This window comes from Melozone crissalis, unplaced genomic scaffold (assembly GCF_028551555.1).
Source record: "Melozone crissalis strain CALT ecotype California unplaced genomic scaffold, PUWL_Pcris_2 ptg000016l_1, whole genome shotgun sequence".
In the NCBI taxonomy this organism is placed as follows: Eukaryota; Metazoa; Chordata; class Aves; order Passeriformes; family Passerellidae; genus Melozone; species Melozone crissalis.
The window spans coordinates 32,372,432-32,396,090 of NW_026535794.1; the positions used below are offsets into that span (position 1 = coordinate 32,372,432).

At 43.6% G+C, this 23,659-nt stretch overlaps 1 protein-coding gene across 1 annotated transcript in view; it reads right to left on the reverse strand.

Moving 5' to 3' along the window:
- Positions 1–23,659, reverse strand: part of RAPGEF5 (Rap guanine nucleotide exchange factor 5) — a 154,925-nt gene that overhangs the window by 46,199 nt on the left and 85,067 nt on the right. Inside the window, exons 10-11 of the mRNA XM_054273587.1 lie at positions 16,330–16,433; positions 15,903–15,991 (exon numbers count right to left, since the gene is read on the reverse strand). Of these exons, the coding sequence (XP_054129562.1) occupies positions 15,903–15,991; positions 16,330–16,433 (193 nt within the window). The remainder of the gene's footprint in view (positions 1–15,902; positions 15,992–16,329; positions 16,434–23,659) is intronic.

The following is a 23,659-nucleotide window of genomic DNA, read 5'->3' on the forward strand; positions in this document are numbered from 1 at the left end:
ATTATTACAACTTAATGGAAGACAGCAATAAAAAAATGCCTTGCACATAGTCTGCATATGTATTAAGAACATCTAAAAACTTCAAACAATTGTGTTTGTCAGTACAAACCCGTGCTGACAGCTGAATGAAAGCAACCACAAAGGTGATTTTAGAGCTGCTTGCACTGCTTAAAGATCATACAAGGGTAAGACACAAGGAACAGATATTATGCAGAGTTCAGCTGCTTGTAAGTACTAAAACACTAGCATGGGTGTATTTTCCTGTGGCAGATGAACTGTGTTTGTGTGCAATCTGGCTGCTTGCAACACAGAGCATCTCAGTGCTACATTTTTAAGATACAAGACCCCTTATTTTGAGAATTTCCAAAGTATTTACATTCATTGGGGAGTTCAGCATTAGATCCTCGGTTCAATTGTACTGTAATTACTCAGGGTATTTTATTTGATGTCCTTGCTTGTTTCAGTTAAATACAGGGAAAATACAAAGCAATTACAGATGAAAGCACAGTGGGGTAATTTTCTGAAGGTTTCTACTTGCTTTTGCCATTATTTCAGATTTTTAGTGCTATTTATTGATTCAGTCACAAAAAAAAAAAAAAAAAAGAAACAGATGCAAAACACAGTTCTCAGATAGGCATAACTTTGGACTGGTATAGTCCAGGTTTCTTCCTTTGTCCCTTTCTTTTCCAAGTCTTATGAGATACTGTGTTTTTCATGCACACACTGGAAAGCATCTAATGCAGGAGATGCATTCTGTATTTCACTGGAAATGTTCCATTTTTGGCCCTTCATCAAGACACACAGCTATCTCCTGGACTGCAAAGAGAATCTCCTTGGCTGCCAGGTAAACCCCATCTTTCTGCACAAGCATACACAAATCTGATGCAATGTTAAGGACAAAGGTGAAAATCACAAACTGCAATAACAGATAAGCCACTGTATTAAACGGTGCCTCTTGGATCAAATGCTCTGTGACCGTGTTTCACCACTACAGCACCTGGCTGTGACTAATGCTTGCTGCCATCTTTCATTTCTATAGGCTCTAAGCCAGCACAGGCTTCATAAAACGTGCTTTATTGTGCCAGTGTGTAGAGAAAAGGGGGCAGGTACTGGCCAAGGCTGAGTACACAAACCCACTGTCCCATGCAGACACCACCAATGCTGCTGGCCAGCACCATCAAATGTGAGTCAGACGGTGATCCCACTGCAAAATGCCTTTGCCTATCAGTTTTTCAAACCCTCTTCAAATTAAATAAGCTAACAGAATAATTTCTTGGGTTTTTTTTTTATTAAACTGATTTGCTTATTCAATTAGTCATTCAAGGCAATTATAAAAAATTATTTTTTCTTACTAAGAAGCAGTATGCTTTCTACATCACCACTGCTTAGCCCATGGGAAATCATCAGTTATACGATGACAGCCTGAGACTGCAATCACTTTGCCCTGGCTGCAGCCTGGTAAACACTTCTGCTAGGTGTGACACTGCCTACAGCCTCTTTCAGGTTACAAAATAGTGAGCATGTATTTATTGTTCCTAAAGAGCCTGTCAGAGAAGGTAGCAAAGCACCTTAAAGGAAGACTCTGAGGATTACATACCACCTTTCAGCTAGACGAATACTTCATATATAAGAACATATATTTCAAAGTGATTTTCCATATCAGTTTTTAGAAACACATCACCGATTACAGTAAACAGACAGGAGCTGGAATTAATTCCATTAGGAGCTGCTGTTCTGAAGAAACAGTAGCCCACATCCCAGAAGGACAATGAACTATAATATGCAAGCTCGTTTAATGACTGTATCCAATTACAAGGAGGAATAAATCAGCACACACCTGCCTATGTCTGAATTTTAAAAGGTAAATAGATCATGAATAGTCAAGCCAAATGCTGTGAACCTCTGGATTCACAGATTAGCAGAGGAAGTGGTGCATTCGCTTCCCATTTGAATTTCTTTGTTCCATTAGGAGCTTGATTGTACAGAGCTGACATTCCCTGCAGTAAGGGGACACAAAACTCTGACATTCACCTCAGTGGAGTTTGTGTATGGTCAATGACAGACTTTCCTGGTCTCTCTGCTGATGCATACCCAAGACTCCCCTAAGTCACAGGGGGGCAGAAGAGGAGCTTTCTTCCAAACACTACAAATAGCAGCACTTTGGGCACCTGCTCCTACCCTTTGCTGTAAACTTCTCCATCCCAGACACACATAACCATAAGATCCAGGAACATCTGAATCCTCTCCATTTGTCAAGAAAACCCAGTACAGCAGTTTCTTGTAAAGCTGATGGTATTTTCTTGTTTTCCAGATGCTTTTAGAAAACTGTTATCAAATATTTATTGTTCTTTGTAATCAAGAACATAGCTGTAACTTCCCAAATTACATCTTACTAACCTTAGCTCCCTGAACAAATTTCCTATCCATTAAACTATGATGTAACATCAAATGTCCTGTGGCCCATTTGCATGTCAAAACCCTCACCCCAGAAGGGAGGTTAGAGCCTCATTAATAATAACATGATCTGTACTCACACATCAAAGAAAAAAACCTGTTCAAAGTATTTACATAAGCTGCACAAGCAGGCCATGATATATTTGCCTGGAGAGATGGGCCATCATGCTGGAGACTGTAACAAAATTTCCCTCAAGCCACTGATATAACATACACCTCAGGAAAATGTCTTCTTGGCAATGGGAGAAGCCCAGTTTCAGCTGGCAGAGACCTCCCCCTGCCTACAGCTTCAGACTTCACTTGTCCAACACACCCAGCTTTCCCAACTGATCACATCCCAAAATGTCCTTGTGTGCTTTGCCCACAGCAAACCTCAGAGGTCCCACGATGGCAGCGGCTCTCCAGGGTGCCACACTGCCCTGGGGAAGGGCTCTGTGCCATCAGCAGCCCCAGCACTGATGGAGCCTCCAAGGCATTCACAAGCTGCTGTGGCCTAGGAGCCCTACAGTGCACAAAGAGAGCCAGGAGGGAATAGACAGTGTCCCTTTGCTTCCCTGCCCTGCTCCAGGGACATCCGGGGGAGAGGACAGCAAGGAGCCTGCAGCATGTCCAGGGCTGCCTCCTCACAGCAGGCCACAGGTCTGCACCTGTCTGTCCATCCTGAGAACCACCTGGCTGCCCCCATGCAGCCTCTTTGTTCAGCGCCTGCCTAGCTGAAGTGGAAGTGAGAAGGCATTGTGCCTGCCAGAAAGTGGGATGCATGTGTGTGCTGACTTGCTAAATCATCCTGCTGTAGCCTCCCTGCCACTGCTTGATGGCAGGTACCAGGATGGAAATTTTCCACCTGTCTGTTACAGGGTTAAACTCTACAGACACAGAGACAGCTAACAGTAAGAGGAGATGTAGCTTATAAGCAAATGCTTGCATTTGCCTATTCATGGTGGTTTTCACACTTTGGGGCAATGGTACATGGCCACTGCTGCTTTAAGGCTTTGAATGAAAACCCTTTGACAACGGGGATCTGACAAATACTATTTGTTCGTGGTTGTTTTTCGCTGTCGTTTGTTTGCTTCCAGCTTGTGGCTGTGCATCCCCCATGATGTTACCAACAGTATCAACAAACAAAATCTCATGGATAAGGCTCCTATGGGGCAGGGAATGAAATCCAACAAGGGTTTCTTTATTGCATTGATGCTGGGGCTCTGAATTCATGGCTGGGAAAGAACAAAACCAAGACTGGCCTTCTGGTTTTAACTGCAGTGGTCCCTAGAGAGAGGTCAACTAGCCCTAAATTCCAAGAAATGGATGTGAAGAGGGTTAAAGAAAGGCTGCTTGTGGAATTGGCAGAGCATTGTGGGCAATGAGAGGAGGAGGGATAATGGCAGGAGGAGGATGTAGAGTGTAGAAAAAGGAAAAAAAGGAAAGAAACTGAAAAGCAATAAAATGTGAGGTATAAAAGCTTCCAGCAGTCCCAAGTCAGACAGCATGATTTCTCCATGATTACATCTCTCATTCTGGCAATTTGTATCTCCATCAAAACTCAAGTTCAAGCAAAGGAATAAAATCACAATTCATGCCAACTGCCATCACAAGAAAACCAAAGTATTTTATGATTAGCTTCCATCAAAATTAGACTCATCAATGCTGCCACTTTTTTTACATTCATCTATTTTCCCCAGACTCTCACCCCAAAATGTTTTGCACTCAGTGTCCTTGTAGCCATCACATTTTCACATCAGAGAGGGAGTATGATCTTGGTTTTAGAAGGATTTCACAAGCTTTTCTGAACTAAGACAAGGTCATCTCATGATCTCAGCCTGGCTTGGGAGATAGTCGTGTGAGCTGCTGCCACAGCTACAGCTCACATCAATATTTTTCACCTTGTCTAGAAGATGGGACAAGTAATGTATTTTATTGCAGTAACTGATGCTATTCTGAAAAGCTCTTTCTGTCAGTGCCAGCTATACTCCATGAGGGTAACTGACATCTCATGAAAAACCTTTGGCTGTCAAAGTGCTGTAATTCTACTCCTATTTCATTCTTTGAAAGCATCAAAATTCAGTCTAAAAAAACAAGCAGAACTGTCTCCAATGCCTACATAGACTCTCATGAAAGATGTTATACACCCCAAGTAATACCAAACTGGATCAAACCTTTCCCTCTAAAAAAAGCAACAGCAATTTAAAGCCTGCATTATGAGCTTACCAACTGCAGTTAAAGCACAGAGCTTCTGAATTTATGCTCAATGCATTCTGCTCCATTATCTCCTTTTTAGACAGGCCCCTCCTCTCTCACAAAAGTATTCCTACTACCACCATCTATTTCTACATCCAACAGCCAATATTCTCCCTTGCCCACTAAAATCAAACCCTAGCAAAACATCACAAACCACCACAGAACACCCTGCCAACCTCTTCCAGCACACAGCAAATTTGGGCTTTAGCAGCTGCTGTCTGATCTGCTCTTTTTCCTGCCTTCCCCTTGAACATTCTAGAGAGGGCAGCAGCCACTGTCAGGGCAGGGCAGAGCCTGGCTCTGCTGCACCTGGAAATCCTGAGTGTGCTGGCACCAGCTTGCCAAGCTCCAAACTCTTGCAAGCAATTGTGTTTATTCAGCTACACAGCAAGCAGAGGCACTCTACTCTGTAATGCAGCCCAGGGTTCCCAGCTATTAAGGGAGGTCTTAAGAGCCCACAAAAAGCCCACTGGGAAATAGGCAGAAATCTATACCAATTAATGGTTCACAAATAGGTCTTGGGTTGTGGCTTTTTGTTCTTAATCTCCCTGGGTGACCTCTGAGCCCAGGGATTTACAGAAAGCAGTAAAGTGGGAAAGAAAAGGACTGCATCAGTACACTGCACAACCAAGCATCACCTAACAGCAGTAACAGGGAGCGTGACAGGGAGCCTAGTAAAGTAACAATCATTGCAGTTTGGCTATAGGCAAAACCAGTCCCACTCTTGCTCACAAAAAGACCAAGGCTTCTACTTCCATAGTACTGTGAAACTGTTTGAACTCAGGGCATGTTAAGAAGGATTGCGGGGGAAGGAGGAATTAACAGCATGAGAGTAAATTTAGTTCACAAGAGGGAAAAAAGCTGCTTTGAAGAACAGATTTCTTTCAGATTTTTAATACATAACGTCAAAGCACAGGTCTGCAGTGAATCCATCCTTCCACCCTGTGGGTGGGGAATGAAGGAGCTCTTTATATTCCTCAGAAAACGTTCATCTCACAAGAAAATCATTGTATTATAGCAACTTGGAGCACTGGAAACTCAAACTCCAAAGCACTGGAATTCAAACTCCAAAGACAGCATGGGAACTGTATTCTTGGACTCAGAGATACAGCAAGCATGTCAATATACAGTTTTATCTTTTCAGCATTCTTACATAAAAATTCCCCCATTCCATAAAAGCCTTTTTCAAAAAAGAGAAAAATAAATTAAAAAATCTGAACTTCAGAGCACCATCTCTGAGCTTAATGTTGTTACAGATCCTGCTTTCAGGAAGGGATGCTTTGCTGTATCCTGAGAACAAGGTTCCAGCTCCACAACCACCACAGTAGGTGCTAATAGCAACACGGGAGTCATTAGTGTAGGTCAGCAGCTGGGGAATCTTGGTGTGACCAAAGAAGAGTACCTGGATGACACTGCCCAGCTTTTCAACAGCTTGCAGATCAGGGTTTGATAGTAAAAGGCCTTATGATGGAAGAAAAGGAGTACAACACTAAGCAGTAAGAACAGTAAATGGGGGACCTGTGGTGAATGGCCCCATGTTTGGGGTTCCTGAAGGACAAGGTGCTCTGTGGCTCCCGCTGAAGGAACAGGATGTGTAGAAACTTTACAAGAAGCAGCAACATTGATATTTCAGTTTTACAGCTCCAGTTCCTACTCTCACAGCTAACTGACCTGCCAGCCCACACACCATCTGTTGCTATTCCTCTTACACTACTCACTTAAAAATCAGGTCCCACTTTTCAACTACTAGAATTTTTAGATAATTGTATATGCTTTATTGTCAGCTTCAGTGAGCCATGTTCTGGGAAACTATGAAGCAGGCTGAGAAGACCTAGAAAGCTGTGTCACCTCTGCAGCAGAGGTTATCCTCTCCCTTCACGTTCTTGGTGGTTTGATGAAACTTCTGCAGAGGAATGGATCTCCAGTAGACAGAGGTCAGCAAGAGCTACCACAGTTTAGGTTCGTTTCAGAATTTGGCTATGATTTTTTGCTCAGCTGCTGTTGACTTGTTTTGGTGTTCATATGGCTCACTAGAGGCAGTATGATATTAGTTGCTACAGAACGTACCTGGTCTGCTTCATCTCCAGACCTGCAGCTGTGGAACTGACCTAACCTCCTGGGGAGCATTTGAGCCAGACAGGGAATCAACCTAAGTGCTTGGCATATATATCTAAGATGAAAGGTCTCTTGATGAGAGACATTTCTTTGGCATGAACCCTGTGCAGAAACTCAGTTTTCCCCTTCAACTTCGTGGCCCTCAGTCCGGACCTTCTGACCTGGGAACACAAGTTATTTCTGCTACATTTGACACTGACCAGCCACACTCAAGTGATTAGAAAAGGATTCAGACTAAGACAGAACCTAAGAAGCAACATCTGCTATTCTTTTTACCATTAAAGTACAAGAATTTTTATAAAATCCTCCAGTAATTTTTTATCCCTTCCATGCACTCCTTGGCTTAGCACCACCAGACAATTAGGAATTATCAAAAGCATCATTATGGAAAAAGTTCTACAGAAATGCTTTTGAAATATACAAACATGTATCTTTATGATCTCAGCTACTTAATGCATCTGGTTATTTATACATATATATATGACAATATATAATTTCATGTGTCTGAAATACTTTCTCCATTGATTTGATAGTTACAGTACTTCGACTTCCAATGTTATGAGAGCAAAAGGGATGTTACAAATAACAGATTATATGTCTTCAGGGTTACATTTCCAACAACCTTACCAAATTTCCAGTGTCATAATATCTTATCTTCCAGGTATCTCATCAAAATGCTTCTATCACCCAAGCTTATTTTGCAGTACAACAAATGAACATTTTCTGCCTTTTCTGACTTAGAAGTCTTTCCCACTGTCAAAAGAAAATTACTTCTACCCCTAAAAATATTCTCCTGATAGACCTACACTTCCCAATTCTTTTCTGCTTAAAAAACTAAGTTCGTCAAAAACCCTGATATTGTCTACAATGCACATCTTCATAATAAATGGTTTCACACTAGGCTTTCATGACAGCTCCTTCTCACTTTCTCACATAGCGAAAGGTGACAACTGGCAATAATGAATCACTGGATTACAGGGAAAAAACTGAGAAACTGACAATACTATGGTCCAATTGGCTGTCATATAGAATGGTAGGTTTTTCTTCTGTAAACTTGACTTCAAACACAGAACATTAAACACTTGGGGCTCTACCAGGTATTCTTGCATTGAGTACAGAAGTAATGTATTTAGGTGCCTGCAGGGCACAAAGTGTTTTGGTGCTCCTGGGGACACTACACACATGAAAAACTGTGGATTTTTGATTGCTACTTCAGTTGCTTTCTCTGCCTGAAAGGGTCCAACTTGCTAAATGTACTCACAGCATACACAAATTTGCAGTGATGAACGGAAAAAATACCATTTGTATCTACAAAGAGAGTCCTGATCATGCATAAGAGTGTTTTTCATTCCCCATGTTGACTCTAGTTTCCCAGTCATTGGATACAATAGTGGGACAATTCAGGAGCAGCGTTCCCAGACTCGGCCTTTCCAAAGTTTGCCCAAACAAGTTTTAGTGCCCAAGTGCAAATAAACCCTTTTCAGGCTCTGTTTTTTCTCAGAAAAAACTGTCTGAGCTCCTGACACTAGAGAGCATCTTAGACATATTCCCCTCATTGGCATTTCCCATTATCTCCAGCACTGCAGCATGTGACACAGTCTGTCTGTAGTGAATCCCAGACATGGTGCTCCCTCTGAAGCTGATTCAGCTCACTACTGTGACAGAAAATAATCCTATCAAAGGGGGAAAAAGATATTTCCTATTAAGTTACCTAAATCTACTTGGCACAAGGTCAAGCCAAGTATAGATGCAAGATGGGCTAGCATGGCAAAGTACAGTTAGAGGGTGTCAGACCTTCCCTTTGAGAAGCCAGTGTCACTGCTGGCAGCCTTGGTCCCAATTTCATGCTACCCAGAGCTCCAGCTTCTCTTGTCCCAGCTTCAGGTTCCACCATGCCATTTAGCAGAAATGCTGCTGCCACTGTGCTGCCATCTGAACTAACAACTCACTCAGTTGTCCCACCTATCTTTCTATAATCTTTAGATTCTGATTAAGTCTTTCCAAACTGCAACATGCTGCATGCAATACTCTGGGTCAGAGCAAGGATCCTCATAATAAGAACCAGGTCTTTGACAGAGGATGCCCAACAGAACAAAAAAAAAACTCAAAAAAAGATTAATACAGAGTTATTTTCCTCAGACACATCCTCCTATCTTCCAGCAACAGGCAGTGTAGACTTTCCAAATGGGAAGTCATATCAGTATCACTGCAGTGATGGAGTTTTTGCCAGGATTTTGCCTAGTTTGTGTTTAAACCTTTCCAAATTTTGGCTTCCACAGAATACTCATAACAACAAATTCCAGAGTTTAGCTGTGAATTATACCAGAAAAACACTTCTCTTTATTAGTTATAAACCAAATTCACTGTGTTACAAAACACTTGCCTCATTATGAGAAACAATGAACGATCTTTACGTCTCACCTTCCCCACACAATAAATAGTCTTGTAGATCACCATAAATCTCTTTTACCAAAAGTTGCCTTCCTACAATGACCAGACCTAGACTATTTTTTCTTAGATGTATGTAATCTATAATTCTAATCACCCTTGCTGCCCTTTACTTCATTTTCAACCTGAGCTGAGGGAGAAGGAATCATATTATACATTCCATATTTCACAGTTATACAGTGGTATAACTACAGCTCTTGCTTGGCTTTTTTTCCTAATTAGCCTAAATACCACTTGCCTTTTTGACCAGAGCTGATCAAAAATTGCCAAGAACTATCTACACTACCTCCACAGACCTATTTTCTACATGATAATAGTCAAGTCAGCACCCTGCTGAATATGTATAATGAGAATTTCCTCTTCTTCATGGTAGAAAAACACATTACTTTGCATTTTTCAAACTTGGATCCCATCTGCAATTTTATCCTGCAGTCACAGATTTTATTCCTTTCATCTTTCAGCAGCCATAGGGCTGGTTCGAGGGGCCTGCTCCCAACTTGTTTTCCCAGTCCTACACTGCCCCATTCTTACTACTTTCATGAGACTAATTTTGAGTTGGATCAGCTTCCTGATATAGCACAAGAACTCAAACAGGCAGCCAGATGAGAGGATAAAAGGGTGTACAAGAACATCTTGCATGGCCACCAAAGGTGAAACGATGGCTTTATTTATCAACCATTTAATAATAGGAGCACATACTGTTACCTCAGATTTCATCCCACACTCAGCAGCACCCAGCCTTCAATGGAGAATTCCCTCCATTTTAAACACAGACAATTTACTCCTACCTTTCATCTTCTCTCTTAAGTAATTATCAGTCCTGAAAAGCATCTCCTTCCTGATCAAAATGATCTTTAAATTTCTTTCAGGATTTTTGGCAAGGGACTTTATCAAAAGCATTTTGAAAATATGAATATAAGATACAGGCACACCAGATCATATATATCCTGATGCTCTTTCAAACATTTAACAGCCCTAAAGGATACACAAGATCTGAGAGGTCTGCAAAAAATAATCCCCACATTTCCTGCTTCTCAGTAAGTTTCTGTATGCATTTCTTTCTTCCGCATCTACTGTACTGACACCCCATTTCCCAGCACAAATTCATAACTTTATGCTGAAATTTTGCATCTAATCACACTCCTGCAACCAAGTCCAGGTGCCAAAGACACCAGTCCTTCTCTCCTGCTGTCCTCACCTGCACACCTCTCACTCCCTGCCACCCTCTCCCTGTGTCAGGGGAGCAAATTTAGTGTCACTGACAGATCAAGTGGATCTTAAAACTTATTAATAATTTAGTATTTCCTAGGTTAGGATCAACTAGGACCAGCTTTGGGTCTGCTACAGAATCACATTGCATACTGCAGAAGCACAGAGGCACCAGTGGCAAGAGTGGCTGGGAAAGGCTGAGCTGCTTCTTTCAACTCCAGCAACAGTTTATGCTAGAATAATGTATTGATAAAATGACAACCTTATTACTTAGATGTTCCCCAAATAGAACCATTTCTTTTAATTGGTATCACATTTTCCACCTTCCTCTGCCGCTCAAGCTGCTTTATATGATAGATTACACACCACTGTTAGGAGTTCAGCAATTTCATATCAGAGTTCCTTTAGAAGTCTTCAGGGAGTAACATCTGATCCTGGTGATTTGTTACTATTCATTTTATTGATTTATTCTAAACCTACTTCTACTGACAGTCTAATTTAGAGATAGCTTAGACTCACACTGCATAAAGCAATGGTCCTCTGCAAGAACCTCCCCAGGTTCTCTCATATTGAACACTGACATATATTAGTATTTTTTATCTTTTCTGTTATTCTTACATTGATGTGCTCAGCTAAAATCTTATTCCCCTCCTATGAGCATGGCAATAACATGCATTGAGCCCACTTATTTTACCAAATCTTCCTAAAACTTCAGGGAAGAGTTTACAGAATCCCTTAAAATTATGAGTGACAACATTTCATTATGAAGGACTGTTAAGAGGAAGGGTTAGCAGGCATTTATTCTCTCCATCCTAAAACCTGGAAGGTAAGATCACAAAGTGTTGGGCAAGTGTTTATTCTTGTTGACACCAGTCCACATGCATCAGATACACTTGCACTGACTGAGTGGCAGTCACAGGAGTACATTTCTCAACACCTTTTAATCATCAGTGAAAAGCACACTGAGCAAAAAACCCTAATAAATCCTTCATAACCAAGAAAAAATTATCAAAAAGCAACCAGACCTTTTTTTTCTTGGAATACTAAGCAAAAGACAATCTAGAAAAGGCAGAGCTGTGTCCCTTTTGCACAACTTCATTTAGCAGCTGACTACAGCCAGTTCATGGAAGATAGATTCTCCTCCAAGGTCACATACACCACAGAGGGTGCCACTGCCCAACAGCACAGCAGTGCCATTGGCGCAGTGCAGAAACAGAATGTGTTAAACAAAAGTAACTCTTACTACACAGGACTTCTAGGACAAATAGACACAGTCTGAAGGCCCCTCCAAGGTGGTACGTTGCAATCCTAAAGGTAAAACTGCTTCTGTATGACAGGGGAGAGTTCCCACTAATCCAAGGATCCTGCACAGTCCCAGATAAGGTGATGTAGCAAGATACAAAGGTCATTACTCCATCCTTCTCCTACCCCAAAGAAATCCAGACCATACTTACACTTTTCTGCCTCTCCTTTAGCTATATCATGAGGATTTGTCCTCTTTTTCTGTCCTTTTAATCTTTCACCAGGCCCTGCATAATTTGCCATCCCAACACCTGCAATAGCCTAACAAAACTGTCAAGCCTCCCCCTTGTCACAATCCCCCTCACCCAGTCCACTACAAAGACACATCAGTTAATACCAACACCACCATGTTGTGCCAGTCGTACCATCCCACGTTTATTTCCTTTCTCCAGATCACACTTTCCCTCTGCCTCTTGCTCTCAAAGACCTCCACAAACTAATTTCTTCTCTATTCATTCCCTGAAATGAATCCTGTAGTAGGGAGGTAAAAGACATGGTGGTGTCAGCAGATGCAGTGGGGGAGATTATGTTCTACTTCAGCAATGTTCTGCTTAAGCTGCCCGAGAGAGGTGACCCAATGGACTGAAGGAAATGGTCTGAGAGATCCAGGCAGGCCTGGAGCAGCAGCACTGGATGTGATGATCATTACATCATTCCAGAGGATGCCAGATGAACATAACCACCACAAAGCAAGACAGTATGTCTGAACAGAGACCAGCTACAGGAAACTCCAAAAATGACATCAGGATAATATCTAGAGAAGGAAATACTACTAACATCCAAGAAATAAAGATTTTACATAAAAGAACAATGATTCTAAATAAATGGTGTAGTCAATGGGGAGGGATTAGGGATTCTGAGATGGTAAGATTTGGCCTCTTGAAGATTACTTGTTCAAATCCCCACCCTTGATGAGGATTAGCCCAGGAGTTTTGCATCTTCTACCTAGATACTGGCATATTTTAAGTGTATCTCTCTATTCAGTTCTTAAAACCTCAAATTGCACTCTAAAATGCACACTCAGCAGACATTCCCCAGTGATTCCAACCACCTTAGAGATGACTCAGAAAATTTGTTTGTTACGGAAATTTAAAATTTCCATCCATCCCATGGCAGGAAAGAAGAACAGTCATCTTGGGGGTTGGTACTTTACAGGTTTTAGTACCTCAGTGAGATGAAAACTTCCTCCCTTTGAGATCGAAGGCTGGCAAGCCCAAATTAAAGATATTCCAAGAACTTGCATGTACTCCTGGACACAGTCACCTCAAAAATCCCTCAGTCATGAAACAATTACTAAGTAAGCTAAGCCTAAAGAGTCTTGCAAAGCTCAGGCTTTCCAGACATCCTGCCTACAGAAGTCACCAGAGCAATAGACTAGTCTAGCTTTGCAGACTGCAGTGTCCTCTTCAGGTGTCCTCAGCTGCTATAACAGTGCTCTGTTATGGCACAGACACTGGGATAACTCTTCAGGTTGGGTCCCCACCTGTTTATTAAGCTGAGTGCTTAAGGTGTCTTGCTACAGGATGAGCAGCAGCTGAAGGAAGCCCTGGTGACTGGGCTGTACACTAGTAAAATTTTTTCCAGACCAGCCCCAAAACTTGCTTTAGGCTCTCAGGTGCAAGCAGTGTCTGCTGACTTGGGCTAGAAAATGGAGGCTGGCTGGGAGCAATCCATGGCACACCGTTCAGCCATGTCAGTCTTTGGAAAAGGCAGTGTTTGGAAAAGGCAGTGTTCCATGACCACACCAGCCCCAGGACAGGGGATTTTTCTGTTAACAACCACAGAGGGCTGCAGTTATGATTTGGTATCCAAAGGGTGGGAATGAAAACATGCAGAGCATCCCTCCTTGGGAAGCAGTGCAAAGGGTCAAACAGAACAACAGCCCCCTGTGCACCTTCGAATGTAAGAACAGCCCTTTCTCTTGTTCTTTACAGACACAAATAAGGAAACTGCATTGAGGGCTGCAGGGAAAGCAAAAGGCCACGGAAGTCATCCTGGAACTGGCAGACAGACAGCAGGAGCAGCAGCTGGGTACAACATTGTCCTTTTATGTTCTGTGAAGCTATGCCTGCTAAAACACAAGCCTGCGGGGCTCTGAGATGGGCCAGATTGGCACTAGAAAAAAATTACAAAACCCAGCAAATCCAAGTACCCAAAGGGCAGAAGGATGCTTTCAGGTACACACACAAAGCTGTACATATGCACAAACAACATCCCATACTTCCTCATGCCAAAGGCAACTGAGCCTGCAAAAGAAGCTGGTAAAACCATTACGGGGCATCCCCCTCATAAACCACTGGGAAACAAAACTCCTAAAGTCTTTCATTTTGATGAAGTTCTGTATTACCACATTGATAAAGTCAGAAGAAAATGGTATCTGAGGAACTATCCTCGAAAGAGTGTAGGGCTGCTGGGCAAGTTTAGCACACATCTTTGTGATGGCAAAAAACCAAAGGCACAGCTACTTTGTTCTGCCCCTGGGATCCAGTTAACCCTGGCTACAGGGCAGAGCTTAATTGTTTCTTTCCAAAGGAGCTAGGATAAGGCAGAGGTGAGGGCAAGCTAATCAACCCTTAAATACTTTACCATCTGCTAACAACCAAGCAAGTAATGGTTTAACATTTGCTTTGAGGACAGTTTACCAGCCCCTCTGTACAACAAAAAGACCAGGCTTAGGAGCAGCCTCCCTGTGATGTGAGGGAGAGAGAGTAAAGAGATAAAAAAAAGGTAGTACATGGGAGGATGTATATAGCATCTAACGCTTTACATAAGGAGTGCTTTGCTTTTACAAACACCAAAATACAATGCATATCACTACTGAAAGTACCATTGTTTTCCAGCAAGATTGTGAGCTTATAAAATAAGGTGTAGCAGACTATAAAGACTGGCAGCTGTTGTTGCCCAATCTTTGTGTGATAAACATTAATGAGAAAACTTATTCTATTCCAATATTTGACCTTAAAAGGCCAAGGAAGGATCCTCACTACGCAGCCAATGAGCTGGTTCAAGTAAATTACACCCATAACTAGCCTGTGCATCTGTGGAAGGAAAACAACCACAGCCTCTCTCTGCACTAAATATTAATGTCTAGGCAGACAAAAGCAGCACTCGAAACATTGTAGTAATATCACTGGCAGACACTCTATGTGTTTCTTTGGGGCACTGACACATCGGCACTAGGAATATGCCTATTGTCCCACATTAAACTAATGACTTGTTCTGAAACATTCCTTTGGGAATCACGGATGTTATTTATATTTTCAGACATTTAAAAGGATTAACGTGTGTTTATTCTCAGTAATCTCATTTGTAGAGAAAGATATATACAGGCATCAGGAGTATGCATTTTAACCCTGTTGGGGATGACCAAATACATAGTGCCATTGGCAGCCTCCTACCCTCCTCTTCAGTATTCAGGACCTCCAAAAGTCTCACCAGCCTGGCTGCTTCCATTAAAAGCATCTATGAATTGCAGGTTACAGGCACTTCTGATAAACTACTCCACGAGCTCTTGGTGACAGCAAGCTGTGCATATATCCAAGAGATACAGCTGGAAATTAAACTGCATGCATGTCAAGTAGCCCGACTCAGATAAAATTGCTCTAGGCTGGAATGAAATATCTCTGGTTGAAGACAAACAAGCAGAGCACTGGCCGATACGGTGTGCCCCGGGCTATGAGGAAATTTATAAGCCGTTTTAATGAAACAGACGTGCCAAAGTACCGGGGTGGTGGCAAAGCGAGTAGCTGGCCAGGAGGTGAGGTGCATTGCAAGCATCCGGAGGGATACAGGAGCAGCTGCAGGCTACGAGGGATGGCAGCAGCCCTGCCTGCAGGGACACGGTGCTGTACAAAGCCCGCCGCAGCCTGCGCTGCCCCGGCGGCAGCCGCAGCCGAAGGTAAAGCGGTTCAAGTTGCTGCCGAGCGGCTCCGCTGCCGCCGGCGCTCCTGCCCCGGGGCCGGCGCCGCTCCGCCACCGCCCGGGGATTCCTCCCGCATCGCCCGGCTGCACCCCAGCTGCCAGCATTTTTCGGCCAGGGGTGCCCGGGAGCGATCCCCGCGCCGCTCTGCCGGCACCCGGACCGGCACCTCTTCCCCATCCCCGGCCGCCGCCGCCCCTCCGCCAGGCTCGCTCCTTACCCGTCTCTTTGTCCTGGGCGGCTTCCAGGTGCAGGTCGCTGAGGAGATGCTCCAAAATCTTCTCCGGCGTCCCCGACACCACCACGTATCTGTCGGAAAGCAGAGAGTCCCCGGAGTCATCCTCGGTGGAGGACTGCGAGCGGCTGCTCCACTCATCCTCCTCGTCCTCCTCGTCGATGTACTTGAAGTAAGGCACGTCGAAGGTGGGCAGCGGCCGCTCCCCGCCGCGGCCGGCCAGCGCCTCGGGCACCCGCACCCTGCCGCTGCCCATGGCGCCCCGCTTCCTGCGCGCCGCCGCCGGGCCCTAAGCTCCCCCCGCGGGGGCCATCGCCCTGCCGGGGCCGCGGGCCGCCGCCCCGCCCGCCGCCGCTGCCGAGCCCGGCCCGGCCGGCCCAGCCCCGCACGCCCGGAGCCGCGGAAGCCTTACCTCCCGCGCCGCTCGGGGGCCGGGCTGCGTGACCACACCTTCCGCAGCACCAGCGCCGCGCCGGCCGCCTCCCGCGCCCGCTCGCCGCCGCCTCCATCGTCCACCTTCAGCGGCAGGGAGAGAGAGAGGGACAGAGAGAGCGCGGTCAGTGCCCGCCGGGGTCGGGGCTGGGGCTGCCATCCCGCCGCCCGGGGGCTTAGACTGGGGAGGGGGCTCTTTGCACCCCAGGCTCCCTTTGTGAGAGGCACTGGACTCCGTGTGTTGGATTTTAATTCGCAGAAGCCGGTGGGAGTGCGCTTTGAATATGCGGGTTTCCGTGTCCCCAAGGTGATGGTTTGTTTAATTCCCAGACAGTCGAACAAAGCAGGGGACAGGTAACAATAGTCTGAAAGCGGCAGGTGCTCCCGAGCGTGCCAGTAATAGAGAGGCAGAATACACCTTCTGTAAACCTTCTCTCCTGTACTTCAGTAAAGGCACTACAAACAGTGGGGCAGGCATGTCATGTGTACCTCAGAGCATCTCCTAAAATACTCCGTGTACGGCTCTCCCTTCTTTTCAACAACTTTTTAACTTGGGAAACAAACACCCCCACAGAAAGTTCAGCCCAGTGACGGCCGTGTGCGTGAATTTTGGCTAAGCTGCGGTCTGTACAGCGACTTTCTCCCTGCCCGAAACGGACGGGAGGTGAACCATGATCCATAGTGCACACGCAGCCCCCATGCCCGGCGCAGCCCAAGGCAGCTGACGGAGCAGAGCGGGAGCTGAGCGCTGGCTGCTGACTGAGCAGGGCGCTTTGAAACGCGGCGGCTGCCGGAGAGCGGCGCGCAGCCCCCTGCCAGATCCTCCTGGCACGCTCAGTCACCGCAGAGTGAGCGACACAAAAGAGGCAGCTGTTTCAACGCAAGTACATCCCAGTAGGTGCTGTTCCTCTAATTCTGACCTGGTTTAGTTATATTGTTCAGTATGTCAAACACACGTATGAAGGCTATACATGTTGGTACTCAAAGAAGAGAAAACAGCACTTGTGCATGAAGCGTACAGTATCCAGCAGTTAAAAAACTTCCAATGGTTTAAAAAATGTTAAGGAACAGAGCTACCCTGGCAAAACAAGGGAGAGAAACCACTTTATGATTCCTCTTTCTATTATTTAATTTTTTACTCTGAGACCCAGTGAATCAGACTGATACTTCTCGTTGTCACTCTGGTACAGGTGTGCCCAAAGATGCAGCCCCTGCCCTGAAGAAGTTTTCTTTATCAGTAAAGAACATGTAGAATTGATCTATTAAATTTCTGCAAGGTCAGATATACAGGTACTGAGCCAATTAATGTCAGATATTCATTGTAACACTCCCAGGAGACATTATTGAGCAGCCACGTTACAGGAATACTGATGCATAATTGTAATCTTCCATTTCACTGGCCGTGGTTTTTTGTTGCCTACATATTTGAAAAACTGCAATGAAAGAAGCAGCAAAAGAGAAGGAGAGGAAGAGCAGGCACAGCATTAAAGCAATTCAGCAAAAGGGAGATTTATCCAAACAAACAAATCGCTCCATTTCTCTGTCTCTTCTCTGGCATTTCCATCCTCTAAAATAGCCCCGATCCTCATTTCCCTGTGCTCACTGACATTCCAAACTGCAGCACATATGGAGAATGTATGTGATGTATGGTGCAGTATTTGTACAAGCCATCTATTTCCTCATAGATGGGAATGGATTTTAAGCACACCCATATACATTACATACATGAGCAGCTGGCAGCAAGTCAACAGGGAGCACTGGGAGGGTGAAAGCTCTTTCATACTGAAAGGACATTAACAATGGTTGGTGTGGAAGACAATGTTTCCCCTTCAGCATCTGACTAGGCAGAGATATTTTCAAAAAACCTTTGGTGTAGGTGTTTGCAAATTTACAGCATAAAGTGCCCTAATGGTAAGATTTTCATAAGGCCCTTCCTCTTGTTCCTGCCTATTTTAGCAATTTCAAGGAAGAGAAAAATCAATTTATTTTATCAAAAATTGGGCAAAACTAAGGCCAATTGGGTTCAAGTTGGATTTTCATTACCTATAATAAATATTTCCCTGAAAAAAGGAGAGGAATAGGGAATTTCTTTATTTTGCTATCTTATATCAAAAAGAATCTCAGTTTAAGGGAAGAATTACTATTTCATTAAACCTCCACTTATACATGACATGTTTTTGTGTCCAGTCAGGCCCTTTAATCATACAACAATTAACCTGAACAAAGCAAAGCACATAGGCAAACCCTACATATTTTCACAAGTTCCGATTTCAATACAGATATTACTCTGAAATGACATCAAGGCACGCTTCATTTACCAGAACCTGGAATGGTCCGTGAAATAATTCTTGCTGGGAGAAAACCGAGCTGCTCTCAGCATGCTCCGTCTACAGCCAGTGACAGATGAGGAGGATGCAAGGGGCCCCCAAGTGACAGCAGCGTGTACTGAAGGGCAAGGCAGCGCCCTGGCCGAGTCCCTGAGAGCCAGCAGACTGACTCAAGAGACGTTGTCATCACGCCTCCAATTAACAAGGAAGCCTTCCAGCAGTTTGCCAGACCTTCACACAGCCCTTGCAACCTGTGCCGGCCGTGCAGGGGAACAGAGGCACAGCATCACCAGCTCTCGTTTTATGGATAGGGGCAGAGAGGCCACCACAGCATCCCAGTTCACTTGGGTGATGCTGCACTGGCAGCTGGATTTGAGGCCCCCACACTGCCTATCTGATATTTACTTTGCTCCAGGGCAGTGGGTAGGAAATTACTCCCAGCAGCCTCGATCAGAATGCATTTGGATTTGAGGTGGGACAGAAAGGGGTAGAGCACCAAAATGCCACAGGGGTAAACTCCCATCTCACGTTACATGTGGCCTTATGTGCACTGTCCCTGTCTCATCTGTACCTTCAAAAGCACCATTCACATCCTGTTAGGATGTTATAATCAATCCATGGTGCACATTACCCATCACAAGGAAATTTAGCTGGCTCTGCATCTGTCAGCCACTATATTTCACATTTATTACAGCTTTTAATTAATCATCTCTTGATAGCTAAATACAGCACTATCAACCTCGATGTCAGTTCCCAGCAGGAGTTTCAAGTAAACAGCAAGGTTCTCTGGACTCAGTGGATCTTCCAACCAATATTATAGCCAATTTTCCACTCCTCTCATCCATCTTCCTAATACTGAGGTAAGCCATTTATCTCCTGAGTAATATATTTTAACAGCAGACAAGTGCTACCTTTATTTTCAGCATGAAAGGAACCCTGGGGTGGTATAAATATTTATATGCTTACAGGAATGAAACAGCTGGAAGTCATTGCTTAGCGGGCCTCAACTTGTGAGTTGCACTTTGCATGAGCAGGAATATGACCCCCTGAATTAGCACAGAAGAAGAAGGAAGCAGAAGGAACCTATGGATGGCATTGTTGAAAACAGCCACAGTGGGCTGGCTTCCTTATGGAAGCCATTAGGTTTCTGGATTGTTTGCAATTGGCAGGGAAAAACCCAATCTCTGGCCAAAGCAACTGGTAACTTTGGTATCAGGGATATTTCTGTGTTCTTTGCATTCCTGAGTTTGGCCTTTTAATTAATTAAAAAGGAATCCAACACCCAGAATGCACTGACACCTCTCTTCCTGTGAGAAACCTCCACTGCTAGAAATAGCATTTAAAAACTGATCTGCCTTCCACCAGCTTTCTAAGACAAAAAAAACATTATGCTCTGCAACAGTATATTCAGAAGCCTGCTTCACTGAAAAGAAAATCCATGTTCACATAATTTCTCCAGGACAGGACAACTGTGCAAAGATTAATTTCTGTATCTATTTACCCATTACTGAGGTGCCTGTTATGCTGGCACATCCCTAACCAGCAATGCAAACTATGCATTTCCCAATGACAACACTTTTGGCCAACATCTTTTCACCTGCTTTTGTTAAAAAGGAGTCAGACCCAGAGCTACCCCAGCCAATACCAGAGCCAGACAGATCCACACACTGCCAGTTTCAGCGGGTAAAAAAGTCATGAAGGAACTAAGAGATAACCTATAAAGCATCTATAAACTTAATGGAGCATGGAAAATCAGTGCACAGGCAGATTTTCCTGCTGCCAAACAACTAAGCAAAGGCAAGGAGAATCTTCCTTGGGCAACATGCAAACTTTACACAGATTATCTGCTCAAGAATCACATTAAATGACAAAGAAATTGCCTGTTCTAGAAGTTATGGAGGGCAGGAACATTTTGTTTTCCTAGCATAATTTGGTAAAACTGACTCAACACAATCAGATAATGTCAATCACGTCTGCCTCTATGCCTTTTGATGCTGGTGCCAGGTCATGCCCTTGAGAGGTACAGGAAAAGGCGAACACAGAGGATTCCCAGGGCTGTTTGTGTTCTGAAGAGGAGACTGCTGCCCTCAATGAAATTAAGGAGCTTCCCTGTGCACACAGGAACATATCCAAGCACTGTGAAACACAAGAGCAGAGCCAGGAAGTGGGGTCAGAAGAACAAGTGTAGAGAAACTTTGACTGCCCATGCAGGGAAAGTTCTCAAATTAGTGACAGAGCCTGACAAAAGCCATAAAGTAACTAGATCCTCATTTCCAAAGACTGATTGTTTGGTGGGAAGATGTCTTTTTGCTTGGGTGTTATAATATCTCTGGTATATACTATCCATACGAAAGAAGAATTACAAGAACATGAAAAAGACAGAAAAGTCAAGTCAAAAAACTGAGAAACATTGCCAGGTAATCTTTGTATTATCTAATGTAGTTCCTTTGAATAAAATACTGGGTTTTTTCACTCTATCCTGCTCCATCCCTACAACTCTTACTTGTTCAGCATATGTTGAGACTTAACTTGGAGACTGGGTCCAAGCTAAGACAAAAGGCCTTTGCAGAGTGGCACTGAGGTCCCCAAACCTGCCCACTGAGGTTGGACACACCAAAAGTGACAGAGTTAAATCTCCATCCTGGCTCATTGCATCCTACAAGAACATTCTGGTTCTAACAGCCAGGAGCTGCAGCTGTCAGAAAACCCTTCAGAGCTCAGGCTGAAGCATGCTTGGAGCTTTCAGAGCCTTCAAATATTAACCTCCAGAGCTCTAGAAACTCTTCACAGAGCTTGTACAAACTGCATTTTTTGGCCTCTAACTCAGGTCATATTTGGGCAAATATTTATGAAGATGGCAAAAAAACCACAAAGGAATTTCAGATCCCACCTCAGAATAATAAGGGCATAAGAGCTTTTCAGAGAACTGCTGCCAATTTTTTTTTTTTAATATAGCAAAACAGGATTTACCCCTAACTTCACTCTTAGCTGCTTCTGAACAATGTTGACTGCATTTTTCATATAGAATTACATAGGCTGAGGCAGACACCTTTCAGAATAAACAGAAAATATGCACAACTCCTAGAAGCAATGGAAAATGAAGTCTTGCATGAGACATTTGCTAGTGCTAATAATAGACAATGAGGTGAGTCCTGGCTATAAAATATAGGCACATTTATACTGCAAGCATAAAAGAATGGGAAAGGGGAAAAAAAGAAACACAACAAAACACATTCTGTTAACAGATCTAAGATACACTTTCAGACAACTTCTATCAAGACTAAAGATGATCACCTTCTTACACTTCCCTGTGGTTCTCCCTGGAACCTGTTATTGTGGCAACTGCAAAATTAGGTCTAAGGTGACCAAAGTACAAACATGTATAAAAATTACTCTATTCTTCACAGGCTATTCCCCTTCATTTGAGAATAAAATGGAAGTGAACAGATCACAATTAACATGAGGGTAGATGACAGTATCTCTGATCTCTGTGGATAATCCATCTCAGAATATGTTACTGCATTTCACAGAGTTTCAAGAGAGATCAAAATCTGCATTGAGATGTTTGATTCACTTTCAACTACCATGGGAGAAAAGCTTTCAAAGTCACCAGTACAGTTCAACCCTATGTAAGGAGGAGACCAGTATTTTTTCTGCAGTGGTTACCCTCTCTTTATTTCAGAAAGATGAAAATAAAAAACCATAGTTACTACTCTACCTCAATTTAAAATACCAAAACATGAAACGTTTTCAATGGGACTGCTTGTTTTGAAGTTGCAAGATCACTGCTTTTTCCAAATATCAAGGGAAAAATTACCTTAAAGGACTGCAGGACCATCAACAGAAGTTTGTCATATGGCAATTCTTAAGCATAAAAAAAAAAGTTACCTAAGGCTGTGCTATTTCATTTCACTACAAAATACAGCTCATAGGATATACATATTGCATTTTACTAGTTTTGTGATATCATGATCTTTCCCCAGTTCTCTGTACTCTAATATTTTTGTTTTCCCCTGCAGTTGTTAATTCCTTTAATAAATGTGGGCTAATCACAGTATACTGGTAGAAATCGACTAATGACATTAAAATGCCTCACACAGTGATTTTGTTTTGGCTGTCAGTGACTTCTGACCAGTCTGTAAAACACTCTAAATTTTCAGCCACAACCTCCCTTCAGGAAAAAACACCCAGGCATTGTACCAAAACTTCCTAGTGGTCTCACACTGAGCTATCAGCCTGACAGATGCACAGCAACAACATTCGGCTTAGCACAACCTCCTCTGAATTTATCAGCTACACAAATGGTGATAAAATGGGCACAAGCCACAACACAGGGGGAAAAAAATAATAAAAATCCTTTGTTGCTGAAGCCAGTTGTGAATACTGTGTGTGATAATGCACAGAACAAGCCCTTTTAGAAAAACTGTTGTGCTGTCATCTGCATACTGAGCATCGGCAGCAAAGGCAACGTTAATAACAAGTTATCCTTGTAGAGGGGTCAAAAGGACAGTGCTGGTAACACAAGAGATGACAGACAACAGGCATCAGGGAAAAGATTAATATCCCTACACAGTCATACATCAAGGAACACAATTTTTGCCTGTAATCCCAAAACTGCTGAGAGTAGGATTATTTCTGCTTTCTCTATTACTAAGAAGAAAGGAACCACTCAGGGGAATAGGGCAGCGCTAAATGCAAGTCCTTATGTGAGCTGAAGGGCTGCAGTCAGGTCCTAAGGGGAAAAAACCCCAAAAACTCAGCTGCATGATTTTCTCAAGCAGTGGTCCAACTACAAGCAGGGTGAGGGGGTTCCTTGTGCAGGCCACTTGAAAATATGAAATAAGTTTGTGTAGTTAAAGAAAAGCAAAAGAAGTGAAAAAGAGGAACCTCATGAAGCTTTTCATAGAATCATAGAAATGTTTTTGTTGGAAAAGAGCTTTAAGATGAAGTTCAACCACAAGAGGGTACACAGTTAAAAAGAAA